The sequence below is a fragment of the Pan paniscus genome, chromosome 12 (assembly GCF_029289425.2).
Source record: "Pan paniscus chromosome 12, NHGRI_mPanPan1-v2.0_pri, whole genome shotgun sequence".
NCBI lineage: Eukaryota > Metazoa > Chordata > Mammalia > Primates > Hominidae > Pan > Pan paniscus.
The window spans coordinates 70,968,262-70,993,490 of record NC_073261.2 but is presented as its reverse complement, the minus strand read 5'-3'; the positions used below and the strand labels follow the sequence as shown (position 1 = coordinate 70,993,490).

The following is a 25,229-nucleotide window of genomic DNA, read 5'->3' as shown; positions in this document are numbered from 1 at the left end:
AAAGTCAGCTAAGATTCTAATTACCACCATCTAGAAATACATGTAAATTTGAACCATGAAATGTCATTAAGCCATTCCTTCATTATTAAAATGTAGTTAAAGTTATAACCTAGTTGAAATAACTTTTTTCCTTTTTTTTGCTAATACTTTAAACAAAACCTTAAAAGGGAGTAGTAACTCTTTACTTGTGAATACACATTTAGGTTTGAAAACTGGGGAAAATCATATCCACTTACTTTTTAATAATGAGCCTGAACTTTAGTGCACATTTCTTCTTAAAAATATATGTTGACTATAATACTTCTCTCCCACAAGATCCCTTCTCCCAGTGAAAGAGGCCCTATGATACTGATCTGAAGAACTAGAGGATGTTCTTAGAAGTTTAGGCACAAGGAACTTGTTGTTCATGTTTATAAGTCTACAGAAGAAAAAATAAAAGGTCCCTCTCAATGCCTCTTTAGCAGAAATGCAGACTGCCCAATGTGACCTTCTGCCAGAATGCTAATATACTTTTAAATTGAACTTAAAGGGTTATCACATATTATAATGCTTAGAGATGGGAAAAAAAGAGCCAAACATACACCTTCTGACTTGCACCAACCATGTTTCACAGGACATACTGCCAATTTACTCCTGTAAGTTTCAGAATTCTTCTTGATACATAGATTCAAGCAAATACTAGTTGCTCAGTGTTGAATGGTTGAACCTGATTTGCATTCTCTGGCTTTGAGGTCAAAATTCATGGGGCTTTGGAGTCTGAAAAATCTGGATTTGAATCCAGTAATCCAACTCTGCTATTTATTAGCTGTGTGATCCTAATTTATTTAATGTTTCTGAACCTCAGTTTTCTCATCTAAAAAATGGATATAATACTTATAAAGGATTAGTTGTAAAGATTATGTGCATGTATATATGTGTGTATATATATTTGGGTGTGTGTGTATATATTATTTATGTATATACAACTTATATGAAGTTTTTAGCCCAGTACTTGGCACACAGCACTCAATAAATAGTAGCTATCATGCTTCTTTATTATACTTAGAATTTAGTGTCTTGATCAAACATTATTATATTGAAATAAAGGTTTAAAATTATAATGTAATAAGTCAGATACCACTAGGAAACTTTATTACTACAAATTCTTTTAAAAATACAATTTATAGGTATTTCTTAGTTTAACAAAGTAGGAAACTTGGAAGCTATTTCTAGTTCTAATTCCAAAATTCTACTGAACCATAAAATAAATGATGCAAATTACTGATAGATTCCAATAAAACTTAAAGAAACCTTGAGTTAAAAATATAAAAAAAAATTTGCCTTAATTTAGGTAAACATATTTACCTCACGTAGTGTAACCAACGTTTTTATATCAATAGTTGCTCTTTTCACAAGCTCCTTATTTTCTTTTTCTAGTTCTTTCAGACGGACACAAGATTCTTTATATATACCAATTTCTTTGGATAGGGTTTTGTTTTCTTTTTCCAAATTTCCAATCTTCACATTATTTTCTTCTAATGTGGTATCTTTAATTTCTGCTTGTTGTCGGAGTCTCTTATTTTCCTTCTCCAATTGTTTCTTATCCTTTTCCAGTTGAGAAGTCTCTTGCTCTAATGATTTATTTTCTTTTTCCAGCTGTTCTAGTCTTTTGCTAGATATTTTTAGTTCTTCTAGGTTTTTCTGCAATGTTTGATTTTCCATCTCTAAGTCTTGTAGTTCACTCTCTAATTGCTGGATTTTTTTATTGCTGTTCTCTAAAGTTTTTTGCAGTCTTTGATTTTCTATATCTAAACCCTGGTAGCTAACTTCTAAGCGTTCTGTTTTCTTGAAAGATGCTTTCAGGAGCTCCAAACCCTTCTTAAGTTGCTCTTTTTCACTTTCCAGTTCTTTGTTTTCTAGCTGTAGCTGAGCCATTTTCATGCTTGCACACTTCAAAGATTCTACATTCCTTCGCAGTTCTAAGTTTTCCTCATCAAGTTGGGAATTCTCTTTTTCTAGGGATTCTAACTGAAAGGTCAGATTTTTAAAGCTATCCAATGTTTTTTTTAATTTTCTATTTTCTCTTTCTAGCTCTGAATTTTCTTGTTCTAAGGCCTCAATTTTTTCACAAGTAATTTTTAAATTAGTTATTTTTTTCTGTAATAATTCATTTTCTTTTTCAAGATGATGCAATTCATTTTCAAGTTCTTCAGCTCGTTCTCCTTTTTCTTTATAATGTTCCAATTCTTTTTTAATTTGTCTTTTTTCAAATTCAATCTTGCTTAGTTTGCTACTTGTTTCTTTGATAGATTCATGAAGAATTTTGTTTTCTTTTTCAATGTCTTTCACTCTTGCTTCTGCACTTATCTGGGACCGCTGCCTTAAGGAAGACACTGTTTGATTCAGATGTTCATTTTCCTGTTCCAGTATCTTAATCTAATTTGAAAAGAAAATAATTAAAAGCTGTAATTGAGGAAAAACTAACTATGGTTTATCTCTTCCAAAAACTACCAAGAAAAGGGGAACAAAAAAAGGGTGCTAGAACGTGTCTTACTTTTAATTCTGACAAGTATTTACTGAAGACCACTGTGTACACTTACTGTGAGGTCATTAAAGTTCATGTTTTTAGGAAGTTCACAGTTTAAAGGAACGGTTGAGAAATGTATTTTCTATTAATCATAATGGTCTTCAGATTATTTACAGTTACATGCTTCAAATTCAAATAGGAATACAGGTAACACACACACATACCTCCTTGAGAACATAAGGTTCTACTTTTACTAAGTAACTTTTGCAATGCCTACAGTGGGTCCTCAGTAAATATGTGCTGTATTACATGTGTATATATGGGTTTGTATGTGTGTGTATTCATTCCCAAAAAGAATTCTAAGTAGGAAGCATCAAAATCACAAAAATCACTGGGTACATTTGGGAACTAATTCATCCAATTTATAGCGTGATCTAATACAATGATTCTCAAAATTTAGTGTGTTAAATAATCTCAACAAGCTTGGAAAAATGAAGATTGAAGCTTAGTCTAGAATTTTGGTTCTGTATCTCTAAAGAAACCTTCATTTTTATGGCTGGTCTGAGGACTGTACCTGGATGATATAAACAAATAATTTAACTTCTAAAAAAATTAATGCTCAAGCATGGTGGCTGACACCTATAATCCTAGCACTTCGGGAGGCTGAGGCAGGAATATCACTTCAGCTCAGGGGTTTGAGACCAGCCTGGGGAGCATAGTGATACTTTGTCTCTACCAAAAAATAAAAAAAAAAATTAAAAAATTATCTGGGCATGGTGGTGCATGCCTGTAGTCCCAGCTAAGGTGAAAGGATTGCTTGAGCCTAGGTGTTCGAGGTTGCAGTAAGCTATGATTGTGCCACTGCACTCCAGCATGAGTGACAGAGCTGGACCCTGTCTCAAATAAATAAATATTTCAAAAATAAGTCAATTAATCTATGCAGTTCTCAGCTGCCTCAAACATAAAATGAGAATGAACATTAAACACTTGAAAACAAATTTGGTAATATCCAAGACAGTGTGGTTGCCACCACATTTCTCCCTCTTTGGTAGGTCAGAGGACAGCTGCATTTCCTGGCCAACTCCACTCAGGGACTCTAGAATCGGCAGCCCTATTCCACAGACGCTTGAAAGCACAAGTACTGCAAATGCTTATACTAGATGATTATTAAGCACAATGGTAGTTTAAAAAACTCTAAGCTTTCTCTTCAACTTTCCTAAGATACACAGGTTAGAAAATGAGGTAAAATTATAATTACTTTAAAATAAAAAAATTCTAAAATATTTCCCTTTAATGTTTATATGAACATTTTGTTTGCATATATTTTAAATAACTTTTGCTAATAAATTTTAAAATACATTGTTTACTTAGTAAAAAATGTATGAACCTGTCTCTCTGAATTTTCTCTCAGTGTTTCTATTGTTTTTTCAAGCTGAGCTTTCTCCTTCATTAGATCCTTGCTTAAATTCTGACAATTCTGAAGACTTTGCTTTTCTTGAACAATCTCATTTTCAAGAATTTCAACCTAGAGAAAATTAAATCACAAAATAATATGTTAAATATTCTGTAACAGTGAAAACATGTCAAAACAAAACATAATCGCTGAATAAAGGATAAAATAGTGTTAATATCCAAATGCTAAAATTTAAGAAATTAGTATAGAAATTCAAGTAGCATTCCATGCTAATTTCTGTAGCTGTATAAAATATGCAGACATGATTTCTTATCCTTGTACATCTTTTGGGGTAAATTTCACTTTCTAAACACAAAGACAAATCCAGCTGAATAAATGATAATATGCTATATGAGAACTATACAAACTTTATTTAAAGATTCACTTGGCTTGAGTGGATTTGTAAAGTAAAATTTTACGTATACTCAGAGAATTTCAGTGAGCAAGAAGGCAGGAGAAGATATAAAAAGCATGAAGGAAAAGATGATAAACAGTACAGTATAAGCTTAATGAAACAAGAAAGGACTTCCTTTAAGATAAAAAAGAAGGAGAAAAATACTACCATAAAAAAGGGCTAATATTTATATTTTAGGTTCAAATTTCTTTTCAATTACGCATTTTAGAGATGAAAAATACTGGTAGTTAATATGTACAAAATAGCAAATTAAAGTTAAAAATATGCTAAGACTATTGATTTTCCCATTATCATATAACATATTCAAACCAGGCAATTTAAAAAATCAAGAAGACTTTATAAAATATTCTACTGCAAGTTAAATGTTAAATTCTTATGTCAATAATGAAGCACTCTAAAGCAATTTTAATTTTTCTATTTTAACATTAATGGAAATAACTACACACAGAAACAATCTTCCAATAATATTTCCAGCCTGGGCAACAGGGTGAAACGATGTCTCTACCAAAAACAAAACAAAAAACAAAAAAACTTAGCCAGGCATGGTGGCCTGTGCCTGTAGTCCTAGCTACTTGAGAGGCTGAGGTGGGAGGACTGCTTAAGCCTGAGAAGCAGAGGTTGCAGTGAGCTGAGATCGCACCACTGCACTCCAGCCTGGGTGATATAGTGAGACCCTAGCTCGAAATACTACTACCAATAATAATGATGATAATAATAATAATAATATGAAAAGCATCAGGTCAAAAAACTTATCCAATAACTCAATTCAACATTAATTTACAGTTCAGGAAGCTTTCAGCTGTGAATAATTAATCAGGTTCTCACATTACATAGATGGAAATATAAGAATAACAATTATTGAAACTCATTTGTTGTTTTGTATCAATGGGATTGAAGTGAAACATTCAGTTTATAAAAAAATCATTTTTACAATTAATCAAAAATTGCTTGAATCACTAAGAATTTACATATTAAACTTCAAAGCTAATTTCAAAAAGAAACTGTACTCTACAGGCCCAATTTTAATGACAACCAAAATAAAACTGTTCTAAATTCTAAATGGTCATCCTACTTTAACACTATATTGTCAAACGCTTATTAAGATTATTTAGTTAATGGACTGAAGACAATGTAAAAACATTTTTAAACAGTAAAAATCTTACAAGAATACCAAGGAGCCTCTGAATAATCTAAAGCAGTGGTTCTCAAAGCATGATTCCAGGACAGCAGGATGAGCATCACTTAGGAACTTCTTAGAAACAATTCTTAATCATGCATGTTTTTATGATGGGATTCTATTTATGTAGAATTATGTGTGCAGAAAGATATGCAAAAATAAAACACTTGTTCTTGCACAACTAAATATTTCTGTTCAACCAGAGTCTGATTAAGATTCAGGTTTCATAATGCCTAAATTGTGGTCTCTAAATATCATTTCCCACTAAAAGGAATAAGGGCTAATTTTAGAGAAATGGCTGTCTCCAGGTCTGGGACAGAAAATGTTCAAGATGAGCCTAGAATATTTTGTCATGGGAGAAAGCAAGAAAGCTCTCAAGGAGTGCTAAGGCCAGGTCATAAGGATTCAGGACCAAAGCAGCTTTTAAAGAGGCTTCCACTAGCCCGAGTTGAGACAGTAAGAAAAACAAATGCAGTGGATTGAAACAATACAAATATTTTTAAATTCATGGGTTCATAATGACACTAAAGAAACTCACTCACTAGTTCTCTCAAGAAGATATGAGAGAACCAATTCATTATTTGGAAACTGGTAAACGTAACTCCTCTAGCCTTGCTTATTCTTTTTTTTTTTTTTTTTTTTGAGATTTTGAGTCTTGCTCTATGGCCCAGACTGGAGTGCAGTGGCGTGATCTTGGCTCACTTCAACCTCCACCTCCCGGGTTCGAGAGAGATTCTCCTGCCTCATCCTCCCGAGTAGCTGGGATCACCGGCGCCCACAACCACACCCGACTAATTTTTGTACTTTTAGTGGAGACAGGGTTTCACCATGTTGGCTAGGCTGGTCACAAACTCCCGACCTCAGGTTATCCATCTGCCTTGGCCTCCCAAAGTGCTGGGATTACAGGCGTGAGCCCCCGCACCTGGCCAAGATCAGCTAGTAAGTTCTTAATTGCTGAAGCTGAATAATGAGTATAGGGTTCATTCACACCATATTTGTGTATATTTGAAAATTTTCATAACAAGTTAAAATAACATTGAGGGTGCATTTAAAAAGTGGAAAATAAATGGGCTATTTATTTACACTTTTACAAGTATTTTTTAACATTAAAATAAACACTACATTTTAATTTACCTTTTTACTGAGCCTTTGATTTTCTTTTTCCATTTTCAGGATTTTGGAAGCATTGCCTTCTACAGAATCCACAGTAGTCCGAAGTTCTTCTACGGTTTTTGTCAAACTTTGATTTTCCATCTCTAGCTTCAATAATCTACTTGATGTCAACTCATTCACCTCATGGCCCAGGGATTTCTGGGGTGCTATAATATTGAAAAATACACCATTGTATTTACTCTTTACTGTTTTTACTATGTTTACTCTTTACTATTTAAAAAGTTGAGTGTATATGCATTGCATCATCTGATCCTTGACTTTATTAAAAATTCAATGAGGTTATATAAGATAAACAAGATAAAAGAAGTAAATCTTTTTTTTCCTTTTCTTTTTTTCTTTTTTTTAAAGAGACGGGGTCTCTCTCTGTCACCCAGGCTGGAGTGCAGTGATGTGCTCCTAGCTCACTGCAGCCTCAAACGCCTGGTCTGAAGGGATCCTCCCACCTCAGTCTCCCAAGCGGCCGGGACTGCAGGTACAGCCAGCTAATTTTTTTATTTTTTAGTAAAGACTGGGTCTCTGTTACTTAGGCTGGTCTCGAACTCCTGAGCTCAAGCAATCCTCCTGCCTTGGCCTCCCAAAGTGCTGGGATTACAGGCATTAGCCGCTGCACCCAGCTAAGAGATACATGTTTAACTTTTAATGCATCCACAGCATTCTAGTTAAAAAAAGCATAAAGTTTAGATTGAAGAAATTGGAGTTCAAGCAGACCCATTAAATATTTTGCTGATATGAGAACATTAGGATTTACAAATGAAATATGAGACCTACTATTTCAAGAAAGGAAATGAATAAAGGTACTGGAGAGAATTTCCGGGTCTGCTTTTGTGTATGTTTCAAATTCTTCTTCATAAAAACCAAAGAAATACACGCACATCCAACATATCCCCCACCATGCAAAAAATCTCTTCAAAATTAGATAAGCAAATAACCTCCATATTTAAGTAAAGAAAATCTCAATTTTTATTTCCAGCTTTTCTAGTCATGATGTTGTTAATCTTTTACTGAAAGCTGGTATACCGAATAGTTACTGACTTTTAAAATTCCATTAGTTGCCTAAGTCTTTTTTTTAATTAAAAGATTATTTAAATTTAACTATAAACTTACAGGATACATTATTCTAAGTAGCAACTAATGAACGATTAAATGAATTTTGAAAATACAATACTACTTATTTTGGCTAAAAGTTCAAAATGAATATTCTGAACATGCTGAAATTATTTTAAAATCTTTAATCCAGTTCCATTCATTATCCCTTTATAAATTTAATTCTGTTGTATGATATCTATTAAAACACAGTATAGAAACAGTTTAAATACATATTATTCCCTAAGAGTAGCATTATTGTTAATCTACCTGTATTAGGTGTTTTTAAATAGTCACTATGATACACAATAGATCTCTTAAACTTATTCTCATCTAAGTGAAATTTTGTGTCCTTTGACCAACATCTTCCCAATACCCTCAACTCCTTAGCCTCTGGAAACAACCATTTTATTCTCTGTTTCTATGAGTCTGAATTTTTTTTGATACCACATATAAATGAGATCATGCACTATTGTCTTTCTGTGCCTAGCTTAGTTCACTTAACATAATGCCCTTGAAGTTCATCCATATTGTTGCAAATGACAGAATTTCTTTTTTTTTTTTGAGACAGAGTCTTGCTCCGTCACCCAGGCTGGAGTGCAGTGGCATGATAGTGGCTCACTGCAACCTCTGCCTCTCGGGTTCAAGCGATTTTCCTGCTTCAGCTCCCAAGCAGCTGGGACTACAGGCGCGCGCCACCACGCTCAGCAAATTTTTTTTGTACTTTCAGTAGAGACGGGGTTTCATCATGTTGGCCAGGATGGTCTTGACCTCGTGATCTGCCCGCCTCGGCCTCCCAAAGTGCTGGGATTACAGGTGTGAGCCACCATGCCCGGTACCCCCCACCCCCCCTTTTTTTTTCTGGGACAGAGTCTCACTGTGTCACCTAGGCTGGAGTGCAATAGGATGATCTCAGCTCACTGCAACTTCTGCCTCACGGGTTCAAGAGGTTCTCCTGCCTTAGCCTCCCAAGTAGCTGGGATCACAGGTGTGCACCACCACGCCTGGCTAATTTTTGTATTTTCAGCAGAGACGGGGTTTCACCATATTGGTCAGGCTGGTCTTGAACTCTTGACCTCGTGATCCACCCGCCTCGGCCTCCCAAAGTGCTGGGATTACAGGTGTGAGCCACTGCACCTGGCCAGAATTTCATTCTTTTTATGACTGACAAATATTCCATTATGTATATAAACCACGTTTTCTTTATCCATCATTTCATTGACAGACACAGGTTGATTCCATATCTTGACATTTGTGAATAATGCTGCAACAAGCATGGGAATGCAGATATCTCTTTGATATACTGATTTAATGTCCTTTAGATATATACCCAGGAGCAAAACTGCTGAATGCTATGAGAGTTCTATTTCTAATTTTTTGAGGAACCTCCACACCGTTTTCCAGAATGGCTGAACCAGTTTACATTCCCACCTATTCCATAGAAACTTGAAAGCACAAGTACTGCAAACTTTTATACTAGATGATTATTAAACACACTGGCAGTTAAAAAACTTCTAAGATACTTTTAACTTTCCTAAGATACGTGGGTTAGAAAATGAGATAGAAAAGTTCTGAAGCAAATTTTCTGAAATGAAAAGTGACTTAAAAAATTTTTAGTGCCTTTTATTTCTTCCTTTTTTCCCCAAATTCTGTAAATTTTCTGGAAAGTCCCTTGTATAATTTAAAAAATAAAAACTACATACACCACAGTAAAGCAAATATTCAATTCTACAACACCAGCTAAGATCAATTACAAAACAACAGTGACATAATAATAATGATATTTAATACTTGAATGCTTACTATTTACCAGGCACTATTTAAGGGCCTCACAAATATCAACAATTTAATCCTCGAATGCTTACTATTTACCAGGCACTGTTTAAGGGCCTCACAAATATCAACAATTTAATCCTCAGAAGTCTAGATGATATTCACTATTTTGTCCCCACTTAACAAGTAAGGAAATTCTTAACTAACACAGTAATTCTAACTTCCTTTAGTAGAAAACACTTAAGTCTGAATTGCTTTCTTTGTAACTCAATTCACAAGGAATATAATTTTTAAAGTTTCACAAATATTTCAAGTAACACAAGTTCAATCATTGAATATCATAACTTACTCTATAGTCAGTACATGGGGCCCCAGAATTTGGAATTAGGTTTTCAAGTATAAAACAGGAAGAACCTAATTGGTAATCAATAGGATGAATCATCTATAGAGGTAATTATTCTGTAAGCACTGGATTATAAAATCTCAAGAGTTTATGTCTACGTCAACATTATGTCCTTGGTGTCTGGTATAGTATTTTACACATTAGGTGCTTAGTAAATATTTGCTGAAGAAATGCAAGTAGAACAATCTAATATTGGGCAAAACTGAGGAGTTTTGAAACTAGTCTAATTTGAATAAACGTGACCTAACTTGTGAATTTTTTTGTAATTTCAAAAATCCATATTAGCATATCCAAAGCTATAATCCAAACAATTGTACATAATCATGTCCAGCTTTAAGAAAGAGGACAAGTCAATGTGAAGCCCAGGAAAAGAGAGCCAAAAGTTAAAATTTACCTGGGGGATCTTACATTAGGTCCATAGTATAACCAGGCTGGGCTGGTTGGCAGGTATAATCTTATAATGGAGACTATACATATTACAAGTAGTCATGAAGATCCTTAAATTAACTAATTCTAACTATATTTTCCTCTGAAAATTTGCCCATTATGCTTTAACTTCCTATTTGGGTTTACCTATAGTCAAAGAACATGCTGACCACTAATACGACTTTTCTGTTCTATTTATTAGATGGCTATATTTCTTAAAATACATTAATAAACTGATATTGCAGCCTCTTAGGATATTAACATGAAATAGTGGCTAAGAAACCAATCAAATCTGTTATTGCATTCATGAAATTCAGTTGTAAGACATGTAAAGCTAGGGACCAGACCCAAGAAAATGCAAACAATATATTACTGTGTGAAATCATATCTATGGAGACGGGTAGTCTTCTGAGATATCTCCCACTGCGGAAAATAAAGAACTGCAAGTAAACACAAATACAACTTCATGATTCGATTATCTATTTAAATTAAAAAAACTCGGAATACCTTCGGAAAGTTCACTAGTTCTGGATATCTGTTCCAGCTCCCAGCCAAGATGTAATGATTCATCCATACTTTGTTTCTGTGCCATTTCCAAAGTCATATTTTCTTCCATTAATTCTTCAATCTTTTTTCTATCCATATCTCGTTCCTTTTTTATTGGCAAGGATTAGGGAGAGAAAAAAAGCTAAGAAACAGTACAATTTTGAGCAAATACTTTATTTCTCACAACTTTTATTTATCAGAAACTCAGTAATAATTATGAGTTCTTTAAATTTTTCAGTTTTGAAGGCAATTATAATTATTACTGGTCATTATACTGATTAAGTGTCTGACATCCTTTTAAGCTGATCTTTGGGGACACAATGAAAATTCTTCTTCATAGTCAACATACTGTTTTAGTGATACAACAAAAGAATTATGAACCAATGCTCAATTTTAGCAATCACATTTCTGTATTTTTAAAGACATGTTTACACAATAGCTTATTTATTGTGGTATTAAAAGGTTGAAGACAACATTAGTAAGTAACATGCTTCTGTAACAAAAGCAGAAATTTCTACTACTTTTATATTTATATAAAGTTGGAGGCATCTAATTTATTTAGCTCTCTCTTCTCTGTTAAAGCCTCAAGGACACTAGCCATCCTTGCCAATACAGGGAAAACAGCTGAATCTTAGAAGTTTTCCTTAAAGGCCATGTAACTGATCTACCTCTTAAAACTTACCATTTCCATATCATGAAGTTTAGCTTTCAGTTGTAAGTTCTCTTTTTCTAATTCATGTAATTTATCAGAACGAGCACGAGTTCCTTCTAGTTGGTCTTCCAACATGGTTTTTGTTTCTAATAAAACTTGATTGTCTTCTTTTAATTCCTATAAACGTTTATCACAAATGTGTTAATATCTGTTAATTTTTTAAAGTTATGGAACATACAGATTATCATAAAACATTAAGCCATCTTTATCAACAGTTCTATGCATGAGTAAACCTACTGAGTAATAGAAATACAATTAATGTTTTCTTGGCTTCCTTTTTACCCCAGAATGCAAACAAAACACTCAGTTCTTAAGATATATAATACTACTATAACTTCACATTAAATTGTCGGGGTATATTTAACTTCCTTAGTCACAAGGATAAGGAATTAACTAAGAACAAGTAGTCTTCCAGATATTTAAGATACAACTCTCCATGGAATCAAGGCTTAATGTATTGACTGAAATAGATTTAAATATTTCTCTGTACTTGGAGCTATAACTTGGAAGTGAAGGGCTTGAGGTTTTTGCAGTAAAATACCAAGACTTAAACCAGAACTCACATAAATCATAAACCAAGGCTCTATTAATAAATATTTTATATAAATACACCTTGAGGAAATCCTTAAAAGTCCCTGCATATGTTTTGAAGACAAGTGTTCACAATTCTATCTTGCTAAGTTACGTACCTATGGTTTCTAAACTAAAGTCTAGAAAAAGTATACTAAGACAGTGGTATTCATGAGAATCCCTTAACAGTGTCATGCATACACAAGTCTTTAAATAACTGGCAAATAATTAATATGTACTTTATCTCTACAGTCCTATTGGGTCTACTTACTGGTAACCTTTAAGCTAAAATGTTCTAACTACTTTCTCTTTATGTTTTCGTTTCTTGATTTTGTATATTTCCTCCTTCTTATCCTAATACTGAAACTGACCAAAATCTCCTGTTTACAGATGAGGAAATTAACTGAGAAAGAAGATACAAGACCTGCCAAATTCTTTTTTTTTTGTTTTGTTTGAGACAGAGTCTCACTCTGTCGCCCACGCTGTAGTGGCGCGATCTCGGCTCACTGCAACCTCCACCTCCTGGGTTCAAGCGATTCTCCTGCCTCAGCCTCCTGAGTAGCTGGGCTTACAGGCATGCGCCACCATGCCCAGCTAATTTTTGTATTTTTAATAGAGACGGGGTTTTGCCACACTGGCCAGGCTAGTCTCAAACCCCTGACCTCAGGTGATCTACCCACCTTGGCCTCCCAAAGTGCTGGGATTACAGAAGTGAGCCACTGTGCCCAGCCTGACCTGTCAAATTCTTGTCAAACTCAACTTCATGTAACACTGAACTGTAACTATCAAGTTAGAATATTTTTTTCATTTGTTTGCATATATATAGACTTCATTAATCTTAATTTAGTGATCTCAGTTAAGAAGCAATCTGAAATATGTTTTGCTTTCACTTTTGGAAAAAAGTCTGAAATAGAAGTAAATATTTTGACTACAAGGGAAGGACTTCAAAGGTCTGCTCTATATATGATGCTAAGAAAAGGAATAAAAGAAAAACCCCAAAGAGTTCAATAAAATTAGTAATATCCATAGATCCCTTTTGTAAAAGTCTAACTAAAAGCAATATGCTAATCTATCATAAAATAAACATACCCAAATGTATTTACTGTTTGTTCACCATTTCAAGAGTTTCTCATGTTTATTAACTGCATTTTAAATGTGTTAAAATTCTAACACAGAAAAAAAAATCATGAATGGTTAATTATGCAACATACCTCAACTCTTGCCTTATAAAATTCAATATCATGTAGTCTCTCTTTATATCTGCTGACTTCACTTTCAAGCTTATCGACTCTGACTGCTTTCTCTCGAAGTGCATCTAATTCATCTCGGTACATTCTGGCAGAGCGAGCATCCGAAAGCAAATTCATGTTCTAAACAAAAATTTAAAATTATATTTTAATTATTTTCTGTTATCAACTTGTTATTCTTTGTTGCACAATTTGAAAATTTATTTGTTTATTTATTTATTTGAGATGGAGTTTCACTCTTGTTGCCCAGGCTGGAGTGCAATGGTGCAATCTCAGCTCACTGCAACCTCCGCCTCCCAGGTTCAAGCACTTCTCCTGCCTCAGCTTCCCAAGTAGCTGGGATTACAAGCTCCCCCCACCATGCCCGGCTAATTTTTGTATTTTTAGTAGAGATGGAGTTTCATCATGTTGGCCAGGCCAGTCTCAAACTCCTGACCTCAGGTGATCCACCTGCCTCAGTCTCCCAAAGTGCTGGGATTACAGGCGTGAGCCACCACACTCGGCTGATAAATTTACTTTAAAAATCAAAAAAGTACATACTTTAAAATGGTGAATTTTATGGTATGTAAATTATATCTAAATTTGTTTTTTAAATGGGGAGATATAAACTTTTTTTCCATTATCTTGGATATGTTACTAAAATTTTTTTAAAACCTTTTTAAAAAAATCGAAGTATTTTAAACATATATATATACATTTATGCTCATATTTTTTAAATATCATGCTATCTGTCAGGAATGTAAAAAATATTCAGGATATTTTAAAATAAGTTAACATCTATGTAACAACCATTTGCAATTAATTTATGGTGAAAAAGTTAATTTTAAAATAAAAGATGGTAAAAATACAGAAAAGGCAAACAATATTACTAAAATAAATCATTAATTACTGTATAGAAGTAAAGTTTCTATAGATATGTTGTGATATACCAAAATCTTGCTGACATTTTTTTAATGCTTCCAAGTAAAATCATTAGTGCATACGTTAATGTCATTTGAGACAAATATTAAAATCCAACCTTTTAAAAGCCTTATTGTAATCCTTTAGGATAGTAGTTCTTAAAGTGTAATCCAGGGTCTTCTGTGGACCCTGAAACCTTTTCAGGGAGTTCAGGAGGTCAAAAGTATTTTCATAATAACCTAAGACATTATTTGTCTTTTTCACTTTCATTCTCTCATGAGGGCACAGTAAAGTTTTCCAGAGGCTACATGGTGTGTGACATCTTAACAGACTAAATGCAGAAACAGCTATGAGAATATAGTAGTAGTAATCTATTAAGCAAGGTATTAAAGAGATCTGCAAAAATGTAAAATAGTACCATTCTTTTAATTATTCTTTGTTTTGGAAAATAATGGTTATTTCATTAAAATACCTATGTTATCTATTCATCTACCTTTTTTTTTTTTTTTTTTTTTGAGACAGAGTCTCACTCTGTCACACAGGCTGGAGTGCAGCAGTGGCACAATCTCAACTCACTGCAACCTCCACCTCCCAGGTTCAAGCGATTCTTGTGCCTCCGCCTCCCAAGTAGCTGGGATTACAGGTGTGCACCACCACACCCAATTAATTTTTGTATTTTCAGTAGAGACAGAGTTTCGCCATGTTGCCCAGGCTGGTCTTCAATTCCTGGCCTCAAGTGATCTGCCTGCCTTGCCCTTTCAAAGTGCTGGGATTACAGGTATAAGCCACCATGCCCAACCTATTTATTTATTTTAGAGATGGAGTCTAACATGGAATGGGTTAATTTTTTAATGACTTTTTTTTTTCCCTTTGAGACAGGGTCTCACTCTGTCACCCAGGCTGATCACTGGCACATTCACAGCTCACTGCAGCCTCGACCTCCCAGGCTCAAGTGATCTTCCCACCTCAGTCTCCCAAGTAGCTGGGACTACAGGCGAGTGCCCCATTACGTGCAGCTATTTTTTCATTTTTCTGTAGTGATGAGGTTTTGTCACGTTGCCCAGGCAGGTCTTTAACTCCTGGGCTCAAGCAACCCACCTGCCTTGGCCTCCCAAAGTGCTAGGATTATAGGCATGAGCCACTGCGCCCAACCCAAGTGACTTAATTTTTTTTTTTTGAGACGGAGTCTCGCACTGTTGCCCGGGCTGGAGTGCAATGGCGTGATCTCGGCTTGCTGCAACCTCCACCTCCCGGGTTCAAGCGATTCTCCTGCCTCAGCCTACTGAGTAGCTGGGATTACAGGTGCCCACAATCACGTCCGGCTAATTTTTGGTATTTTTAGTAGAGACAGGGTTTCACTATGTTGGCCAGGCTGGTCTCGAACTCCTAACCTCTTGATCCACCTGCCTCAGCCTCCCAAAGTGCTGGGATTACTGACGTGAGCCACCGCACCTGGCCAGACTTAAGTTTTTAAAACTTCATAGTTTTAGTTTCTAATATGGTAAATACCAATAGATATAATCCACATTAAACCAATCCTCATTAATTTTTAACAGTGGTGAGGAGGCTTGAGACCAAAAAGACTGCTTTAGAGAGAACCTTTAGAGAAAACTACTGCTTTAGAGAGAACCAACACACGTAAAAAAACCCTGCTGCCAACAAGTAGAAAAGCAGCCCCAGCATGTCTAGAAATAAAGACTATGAAGCCCAGTCTCATTTATCTATGAAGGTCCCAGTTTATGATCCTACAATTACAGTATTCCCTGCATCTAAAATGTCAGGTATGGGGAAGTTAAGGGAAGAAACAACTATCCAGCCTTATCCTAATCCTTAGCACTTATGGATTAAAGAGCTCATACACTAACCCCAAATAAAAATGAAACATTAGAGTGATTGTAAAAGTGAACTATTAATTACTCTTGGTTTAAGGTGAAAAAAGAAGAAGCTGCTGTAAAATAAAGATACTTTTTAAAAAGTTTTAATCTTATTTAATAGGAAAAGTGAAAAAAATCAAAAAGCATTCTATTACATATAAGTTAGCATAAAGCACTATCAGGGAGCAGAGACACAGAGAGATACACGTAAAGAGCACAGTTTACAGTAGAGGTGTTCTAGCTTCCAAGGCCACAGAAGCCAAACACATCAAAAAGAAAAATGTGGAACTACCCCAGTCCTAAGTAGCTCTTTTGAATCTTAGCAGAGTTTGAACAGCATTAATATGGAAGAAAGTTTGGCTCTGACATTTTTGAAGAGAGAGACTCTGAAAAAGTCATCCAATCTCTTGAAGCCTCAGGAACCTCTTTTATTTACATAAAGCATTGAAGTAAAGGTTATAAATTACAAGGAAGAAAATCAATTTCCAATTACTTGGTGGCCCTAAATAATAGATATTCCAGGTACAAACCTCTTGTTGCAGCCTTTTGAGTTCTATTTCCATTTGCTCAAGTTCTTGTTTACAATCCAACAACTGTTCAGTCTTTTCCTCCCTTAAATGCAAAAATATATTCATTAAGTATACTATTTTTGAAAACTGTGATCATCATCTGCGTTAATATAAATGTATCATCATCACTAAATAACTAGTTGGACATAGTATTAGCCATAACCCTAATCTAGAAGAGAAAAAAAAAAAGATAGATATTAGGAATTTATATAATTAGATGCTATTAATAAAACCTCTTCCCTAATGTTTTCCAAAGGCTAATGTTCTCATAGTATGTAATACAGTTTTTCTCTTTCTCTCTTTTCATCTTTCCTGCCCTTCCATTTCCACTCTTCTTTCTCTCTTCCTCACTCTCTGCAGTCATAGACAGTTAAGCTAAGAATTTTTTTTGAGATGGAGTCTGGCCCTGTCACCCAGGCTGGAGTGCAATGGCGCAAACTTGACTCACTGCAACCTCTGCCTCCCAGGTTCAAGCAATTCTCCTGCCTCAGTAGCTGGGATTACAGGCGCCCGCCACTATGCGGGCTAATTTTTTTATTTTTAGTAGAGACGGGGTTTCACCATGTTACTCAGGCTGGTCTCAAATTCCTGACCTCAGATGCCACCCGCCTTGGCCTCCCAAAGTGCTGGGATTACAGGCGTGAGCCACCGTGCCCAGCCTAAGCTAAGAATTTTTATGCAAGGCAGTTCTACCTGTGTCTAAGATTTGTAAGGGTCTCCAACTATTTTCAACATTTACAACGGCTGAAAGGAAATTACATACTTCCAATTGCCATAAGATACTAAAATCTTTACTTCGCTATTGGTTTCTGCCCTGTAGCCTATAAACATCCTCAAATTTCTTCTATTAGTTTTTCTCTTAGAATTGCTTTACTTCTAATCTCCCATTTTCTCTCTCTCCTTCACAGTCAAGCTCCTTAAAATAAGCCTCCACTTACTATCTCTACTTTTCTACCTTCTGTTCTTTAATAATAAAGTAAATGTTCACTGTATAGAACTTATTGTTCTCATCTCCTCGTGCCCTTACATTTTTCAAAACCATTATATATTAATATATATTATAAAATATAATGTGTATATTATTTAAAATATATTATTAAAATATATGTATGTATATATTTTAAGAGACAGGGTTTCGCTCTGACGCCCAAGCTGGAGTGCAGTGGCATGATCACAGCTCACTGCAACCCTGAACTCCTGGACTCAAGTGATCCTCCTGCCTCAGCGTCCGGAATAGCTGGGACCATAGGCATGTGCCACCACTTCTGGCTAATTTTTTGTAGACACGGGGTCTCACTCTGTTGTCCAGGGTGGTCTTGAGCTCCTGGTCTCAAGCAATCTTCCTGCCTCAGCCTCCCAAAGCACTGGGATTACCGGCATGAGCCATGGTGCCCAGCCCAAAACCGTAATTTTTAATGGTAGAAAAATATTCCCTTTGCTAGAGAAACCATACTTTACTAAGTGGATTCCATTTTTCATTGTACTATATAATCTTTTAGTAAATAAGCTCATTACTACACATAAAATCCTGTGTATTTCAGGATAGTTTTCTTTTTCTTTTCTTTTTTAAGAGAGAGGATGTCACTATGTTGCCCAGCCTTGCTTTGAACTCTTAGGCCCAAGAATTCCACCTCAGCCTCTTAAGTAACTGGGACTACAAGTGCACACTGCTGTGCCTGGCTTTTAGGACAGATTTCTAAAAGTGCATTACAAGTTAAAAGGCATTTGAAACACATTAAGTATCCCTTTTCTGAACTGCTTGGGACCCAGAAGTATTTAGAATTTTTTTCAGGTTTTTTTTTCCCTCCGTTTGAGACAGAGTCTGACTCTGTTACCCAGGCTAGAGTGTAGTGGTGCAGTCCCAGCTCACTGCAGCCTTGACCTCCTGGTTCAGGTGATCCTCCTGCCTCAAGCTCCCACGTAGCTGGGACCACAGACACATGCCACCACACCCCTAATTTTTAAAAATTATTTGTAGAGACGGGTCTCCCTGTGTTGCCCAGGCTGGTCTCAAACTCCTGAGCTCAAGCAATCCTCTTGCCTCAGCCTCCCAAAGTGCTGGAATTATAGGCGTAAGCCACCATGCCCTGCCTCATTTTAACCATTTTTAAACATATAATTCAGCGGCATTAATTATGTTCACAATGTTGAATGTTGGCCATTCATCTGTTAACACGCAGAATTCAAAACAGATGTCTACAGAAAAATATGCACCTGAATGTTCATAGCAGCATTATTCATAATAGCCAAAAACTGGAAAGAATTCAAATGCCTGTCAACCAAAAAATGGCTAATCAAAATGCGGTATATCCATTCAGTGGAATATTACTCAACTCTAAAAAGAATAAAGTATTGATACATGCTACAACATGGATGAACCTGGAAAACATGCTAAATAAATGAAGCCAGTCACAAAAGGCACGTATTGTATGATTCCATTTATACAATAAAATGTCCAGAATAGGCAAAGTCATGGAAACAGAAAGCAGATTAGTGATTGCCAGGAGCTGAGGGCAAAGGAGGACAGACAGTGACTGTTACTGAATATGGGGTTTCTTTTTGCGGTGATGAAAATGTCATCAAATTGGTGTGTGGGCTGGGCACAGTGGCTCACTCCTGTAATCCCAGAACTTTGGGAGGCTGAGGCAGTGGATCAGAAGGTCGGGAGCTCAAGACCAGCCTAACTAACAAAGTGAAACCCTGTCTCCACTAAAAATACAAAAATTAGCCAGGCGTGGTGGTGCATGCCTGTAATCCCAGCTACTCAGGAGGCTGAGGCAGAATTGCTTGAACCCAGGAGGCAGAGGTTGTAGTGAGCCGAGATCACGCCATTGCACTCCAGCCTGGGCAACAGAGTGAGACTCCATCTCAAAAAAAAAACACAAAAAAACACAAAAAAACAAGAAATTGGTGTGTGATGACTGTACAACTCTATGAATAAACTCTATGAAAAAAACCACTGAATTGTTCACTCTAAAAGGATGAATTTTCTGACCTGCGAATTATATCTCAATAAGTCTTTTATTTTTCTGAAAAATAATGAATAGTTTATATTAGAAAAATTATTTCAAAACATGGGATTTATGGAGGCAGAGTTAAAGGGAGTCTTTGGTAGTATTAACTACTGCATAAAAGTGAAATTGCTATTTTAAATTTAAAAATTACTTTTTTCACTCATATCACAAATTATACTTTTACTCTATATGTTTATAAATCAAAAGCAATTATATCATAATGTACTGCCCCATAAATGAGTATGCTGTTAATTTGCACTTTCTGATTGTAATTACTTATTGTATAGTTTCCATTTGGTATAAGGCAACCTGCTGTTTTTGTCTACCATGATTTCTGCACTTCATTCACTTTAGTAGAGATCTGTCCCAATAAAAAGAACTAATAGGAGATTTACTTCTTTTTAATAATAGAAGAAATCCATAAAGAAACACATTTTCAAAGGGCAACGAAGATATTAGATGGTATTTGTTGAAAAGCTAGTTACCAGGAATACTATTTACAATACTGGCACATTTATTTACCCATTAAAAATATCCATTTACATTTTCTAATCAGTATTAGAAAACCAAATTTCATCAATCTCCTCAAGTTGTTTGGAATTTTAATATACTCTATGTCCAAGTAAATTTTATTTAAAAATTAAATTTGAACATAGTGCAAAACCTTAAACGAATTCACAGCCATCATTACGGTTCTAATTGCATGCTTTATCTAAAGACTGGAGAAGATTGTGCTAAATTATATAGAGCAAACTAGTGTTCACTATTTAGACTATCCATTAACTGCCAGTCAAACTAATAACAGCAATCTCTTCCCTAATTTTCCTGGTGCAGCTGTTTATAGAATATCCTGGGCGTGTTCATTTCAATAGATACATAATAATGCAGACATCCACAAATGAAAGCTGTTATTTTTTATTTTCAAATTTTCCTATGGACTGTAATATTTTTTCTGCCTTGCATATTCAATCACTTTCTTTAACTACTTTAAATAATCAGTAAATAAATTTAATTGCTACACTGTGGTTTTAAATTTAAAATCTATATTCTGAAGCTCAAATTCCAAGAAACCAAACCAAAAAAAAAAAAAAAAAAAAAAAAAGCCCCCACAACAAAAATCCTTTGTTCTTTTAAAAGTATAAAATAAAAACAAATCTCCAGCAGAGACTGATCACATCTTTACTTGTGGTTCACCAAGGAATGCCTACGTAACATTTACACTTACTTTTCTGTAATGGTCTTAAAATTAAGAAAATACAATTTCATCAGTACTAACCAAATCTGAATGCAGTCATGCATCGTTTAAGTATGGGAATACACTCTAACGAGTTAGGCGATTTCATCACTGGGCAAACATCACAGAGGATATAGTACTTACACAAATCTAGATGGTAATAGCCTACCTAGGCTATATGGTATAGCCTATTGCTTCTCAAACTTATACAGCATGTGACAGTACTGAATACTGTAGGCAACTGTAACACAATGGTTAAGTATTTGTGTTTTTAAGCATATCTAAACATAGGAAAGGTACAGTAAAAATAAGGTATAAAAGATAAAAAAATGGTACTTTTTTTTTTTTTGAGAAAAAAAAAAGAGTCTCGCTCTGTCAGCCAGGCTGGAGTGCAGTGGTGTGATCTTGACTCACTGCAACTTCCACCTCCTGGGTTCAAGCGATTCTCCTGCCTCAGCCTCCCAGGTAACTGGGACTACCACCACGCCTGGCTAATTTTTGTATTTTTAATAGACACAGGGTTTCACCATGTTGGCCAGGCTGGTCTTGAACTCCTGACCTCAAGTGATCCACCTGCCTCGGCCTCCCAAAGTGTTGGGATTACAGGCATGAGCCACTGCACCAGCCATGTTTTTAATATAATAAACTTTAAAATTTTTAAACTTAACTCTTTTATAATAATGTTTAGTAACGTTTAGTTTAAAACATAAACACATTGTACAACTGTACAAAAATATTTTCTTTCTTTATATCCTTATGCTTTTTTTCTTTCTTTTTTTGAGACAGAGTCTCGCTCTGTCACCCAGGCTGGAGTGCAGTGTCACCATCTCGGCTCACTGCAACCTCCACCTCCCTGATTCAACCAATTCCCCTGCCTCAGCCTCCCAAGTAGCTGGGATTACAGGCGCACCCCACCATGCCCGGATAATTTTTTTGTATCTTCTAGTAGAGACGGGGTTTCACCATGTTGGCCAGACTGGTCTTGAACTCCTGACCTCAGGCAATCCGCCCGCCTCAGCCTCCCAAAGTGCTGGGATTACTGGTGTCAACCACCGCGCCTGGCCTATATCCTTACTCTATAAGCATTTTTCTTTTCTTTTTTTACTTTTAAACTTTTTTGTTAAAAACCAAGACACGCACTAGCCTAGGCCTACACAGGGTCAGGAACATCAAGGCATTACTAGATGATAGGGATTTTTCAGCACCATTGTAATGTTACAGGACCACCATCATATATGTGGTCCATTGTTAACTGAAATGTCGTTATGTGGCACATGACTGTATTTACCTTTACTAAGTACGTAACTCAGGCATTTCAATGCAAGATACATACACAAAACTATTTTTTGGTAATAGCATAATGCGAAGAACTCAGTCTTTTAAAACATTAAATTTTGGGGGGGAGAATAGGTGTAAAACATTAATTTTAAAAGAGTTATTAGACTTATTGATCTCCATCAGTAGTTCCTAGTAATTTGGATTTCAAGGAATGTAAAGACAAAAAATTAAGAGCCCCAATTTGCCAAATGAGGACATTATTTTATTTAAAAAAATACATACTAGAATGCTAGAAAGGCCATAAATCCAGAATAAAAGGCATCCTTTAAACTGTTAAGATTTAACAATAGGAAAACCTTATGCCAACCTCCTTATTTTTCTCATTTTGACACATACTTGTGAAAACACTGACACAAGCTAGCAATATTTCCATAAGCTTAAAAATATTGTTTAGGTCACCTTTGGGACCATATAAATTCAATGAACCTCAAAAATCAGCAACTTACAATTCCTGCCTAAGCCTTCTTATCTTGGCTTTAGCATCTGCCAGTTCCACCGACAGATGTTGTCGACTTTCTGTTCGCTTCATGCCTGGAGAACCACAGGGTGATTGTGCAGATGAAGAGGCATGGGGTAGAAAATGGAGACCATCCCGCTCTTCAGAGAGTTCTATGATAGTCTAGAAATACACACAGAATCACTTTCAGTATTCTACATATTAGCAAACTAAACACATCAACATGATCCACTAGGTCTAAGAATTGTACTGCCATATCAAAAACAATTCACTGGTCAAAAACATCTTAACTATCATATTTAGTTGTCATTCTTAACTTTCATTCAACAGTTCATGCATGGGCTACTTAGCAAATGACACTTAACAAGATAATAATGCTTTTCCCTTCCTAGTTTTTTATTTATTTATTTATTTATTTTTAAAGTTCTGGGGTACACGTGCAGGGTATGCATGTTTGTTACATAGGTAAATGTGTGCCATGGTAGACTGCTGCACCTAAAAACCCATCACCTAGTTATTAAGCCCAGCATGCATTAGCTCTTTTCCCTAATGTTTTCCCGACCTGGCCTCCCCTGACAGGCTCCGGTGAGTGTTCTTCCCCTCCCTGTGTCCGTGTATTCTCATTGTTCAGCTTCCACTTATAAGTGAGAACCTGTGGTGTTTGCTTTTCTGTTCCTGCATTAGTTTGCTGAGGATAATGGCTTCCAGCTTCATCCATGTCCCTGCAAAGGACATGATCTCATTCCTTTTCATGGCTGCATAGTATCCCATGGTTTATATGTAACACAGTTTCTTTATCCAATCTATCATTGAGGGCATTTGGGTTCATTCCATGTCTTTACTATTTTTCCCTTCCTAGTTTTTTTAACAAAAGAAATCAATTATGATGAAAATGATTAGATTAGACAGCCAGTGTTGGAAAGGCATAAAAGACCTGTTGACACAGAAAAGAAATAAACCCAAAAGTGATTTGGCCAGAACTATGTTGTCCAATGTAACAGCCAGTAGCATAGGTAGCTATTTAATTAAAAATTTTTTAAGTTAAAAATTCAGTTCCGGGCCGGGCACAGTGGCTCACACCTGTAATCCCAGCACTTAGGGAGGCCGAGGAGGGCAGATCATGTGAGGTCAGAAGTTCAAGACCAGCCTGACCAACATGGTGAAATCCCACATGTACTAAAAATACCAAAAAATTAGCTGGGCATGGTGATGCGCACCTGTAATCTCAGCTACCCGGGAGGCTGAGGCAGGAGGTTACAATGAGCCAAGATTGCTCCACTGCACTCCAGCCTGGGTGACAGAGTGAGACTTCATCTCAAAAAAATAAAATAAAATAAAATTCAGTTCCTTAGTCACACTAGCCACATTTCAAGTGCACACAGTCATTACTGTATGCACTGGGACAGCCCAGAAATACAATCTTGGACAGCCCAGAAATACAATCTTGCCATCACCGCAGAATTGGACAGCACTGTTCTTGAATTATGAACAGGGTTCTTGGAGGGTCCTAACAATACCTCAAAGGTTTAGCTCAATCTCTTTACTCTGCAGTAAGTAACTGAGGCACAGTGATTGATTTCTCCATAATCACACAACTAGCTAATACGCCATGACTCCAGGCCAGTCTAACTCCACATCTTATGCTCTAATAGTAGTTCCAATCTGCTTCCTATCTCAAAGACAGATTCCTTCCTTCCTTCTGCTTCCCATCTCAAAAATTCCTTCCTTCCTTCCTTCTTTCCTTCCTTCCTCCCTCCCTCCCTCCCTCTCTCTCTCTCTCCCTCTCTCCCTCTTCTCTCTCCTCTCTCTCTTTCTTTCCCCTCCATGGGACACAAACCTCCCTTTCATTTTCCTAAGTCTAAACTTTAAGGGCTATATGTACCTATTCCTCCATTCCCCTGATTTTCCTTTTGTTATCTGTAAATTCTCTTACTCTAAACCAATTTCTCAGGTTTTTCTTTCAAACTTCTCAGGCAAATAAACTGTCTTATATAGCAATTTCAGCTGTACTACTATTCTAGAAAGAATGGGTGGGGTTACCACCTTGGGATCATGAAATAAGCATCCTTGCTTTATTTCTCATCACCAAGTCTTATCTGCCTTCCCTGAATCATTACTTTTTCTTTTTTCAACATCTACCAGAATTCATTTCTTTATCCTCACGATACATTTCAGCACCTGTATCAAGGTCTGTCTTACCTTCCTGCCAGTAACTATTGCTTTCCGATTCCAGTATGTCTGTTGATGAACCTCAGAATGTTACCTCCCATTTTTCTCCCTACTAATTTCATGTCTACTCCTTATTCAATACATACAGTTTTCTCCAGCAAACAAAGCAATTCTTCTATTGTAGCATGCC

The 25,229-nt window shown here is 35.9% G+C and overlaps 1 protein-coding gene across 19 annotated transcripts in view; it reads right to left on the bottom strand.

The window, feature by feature from the left end:
- Nucleotides 1–25,229, bottom strand: part of CCDC88A (coiled-coil domain containing 88A) — a 132,186-nt gene that overhangs the window by 44,955 nt on the left and 62,002 nt on the right. For all 19 annotated transcript variants that reach the window (XM_034953171.2, XM_034953172.2, XM_034953176.2 and 16 more), the window contains 8 exons: nt 22,860–23,032; nt 16,789–16,870; nt 13,449–13,607; nt 11,638–11,784; nt 10,917–11,061; nt 6,686–6,870; nt 3,894–4,031; nt 1,345–2,415 (listed from right to left, as the gene is read on the bottom strand). In XM_034953171.2, the coding sequence (XP_034809062.1) occupies nt 1,345–2,415; nt 3,894–4,031; nt 6,686–6,870; nt 10,917–11,061; nt 11,638–11,784; nt 13,449–13,607; nt 16,789–16,870; nt 22,860–23,032 (2,100 nt within the window). The remainder of the gene's footprint in view (nt 1–1,344; nt 2,416–3,893; nt 4,032–6,685; nt 6,871–10,916; nt 11,062–11,637; nt 11,785–13,448; nt 13,608–16,788; nt 16,871–22,859; nt 23,033–25,229) is intronic.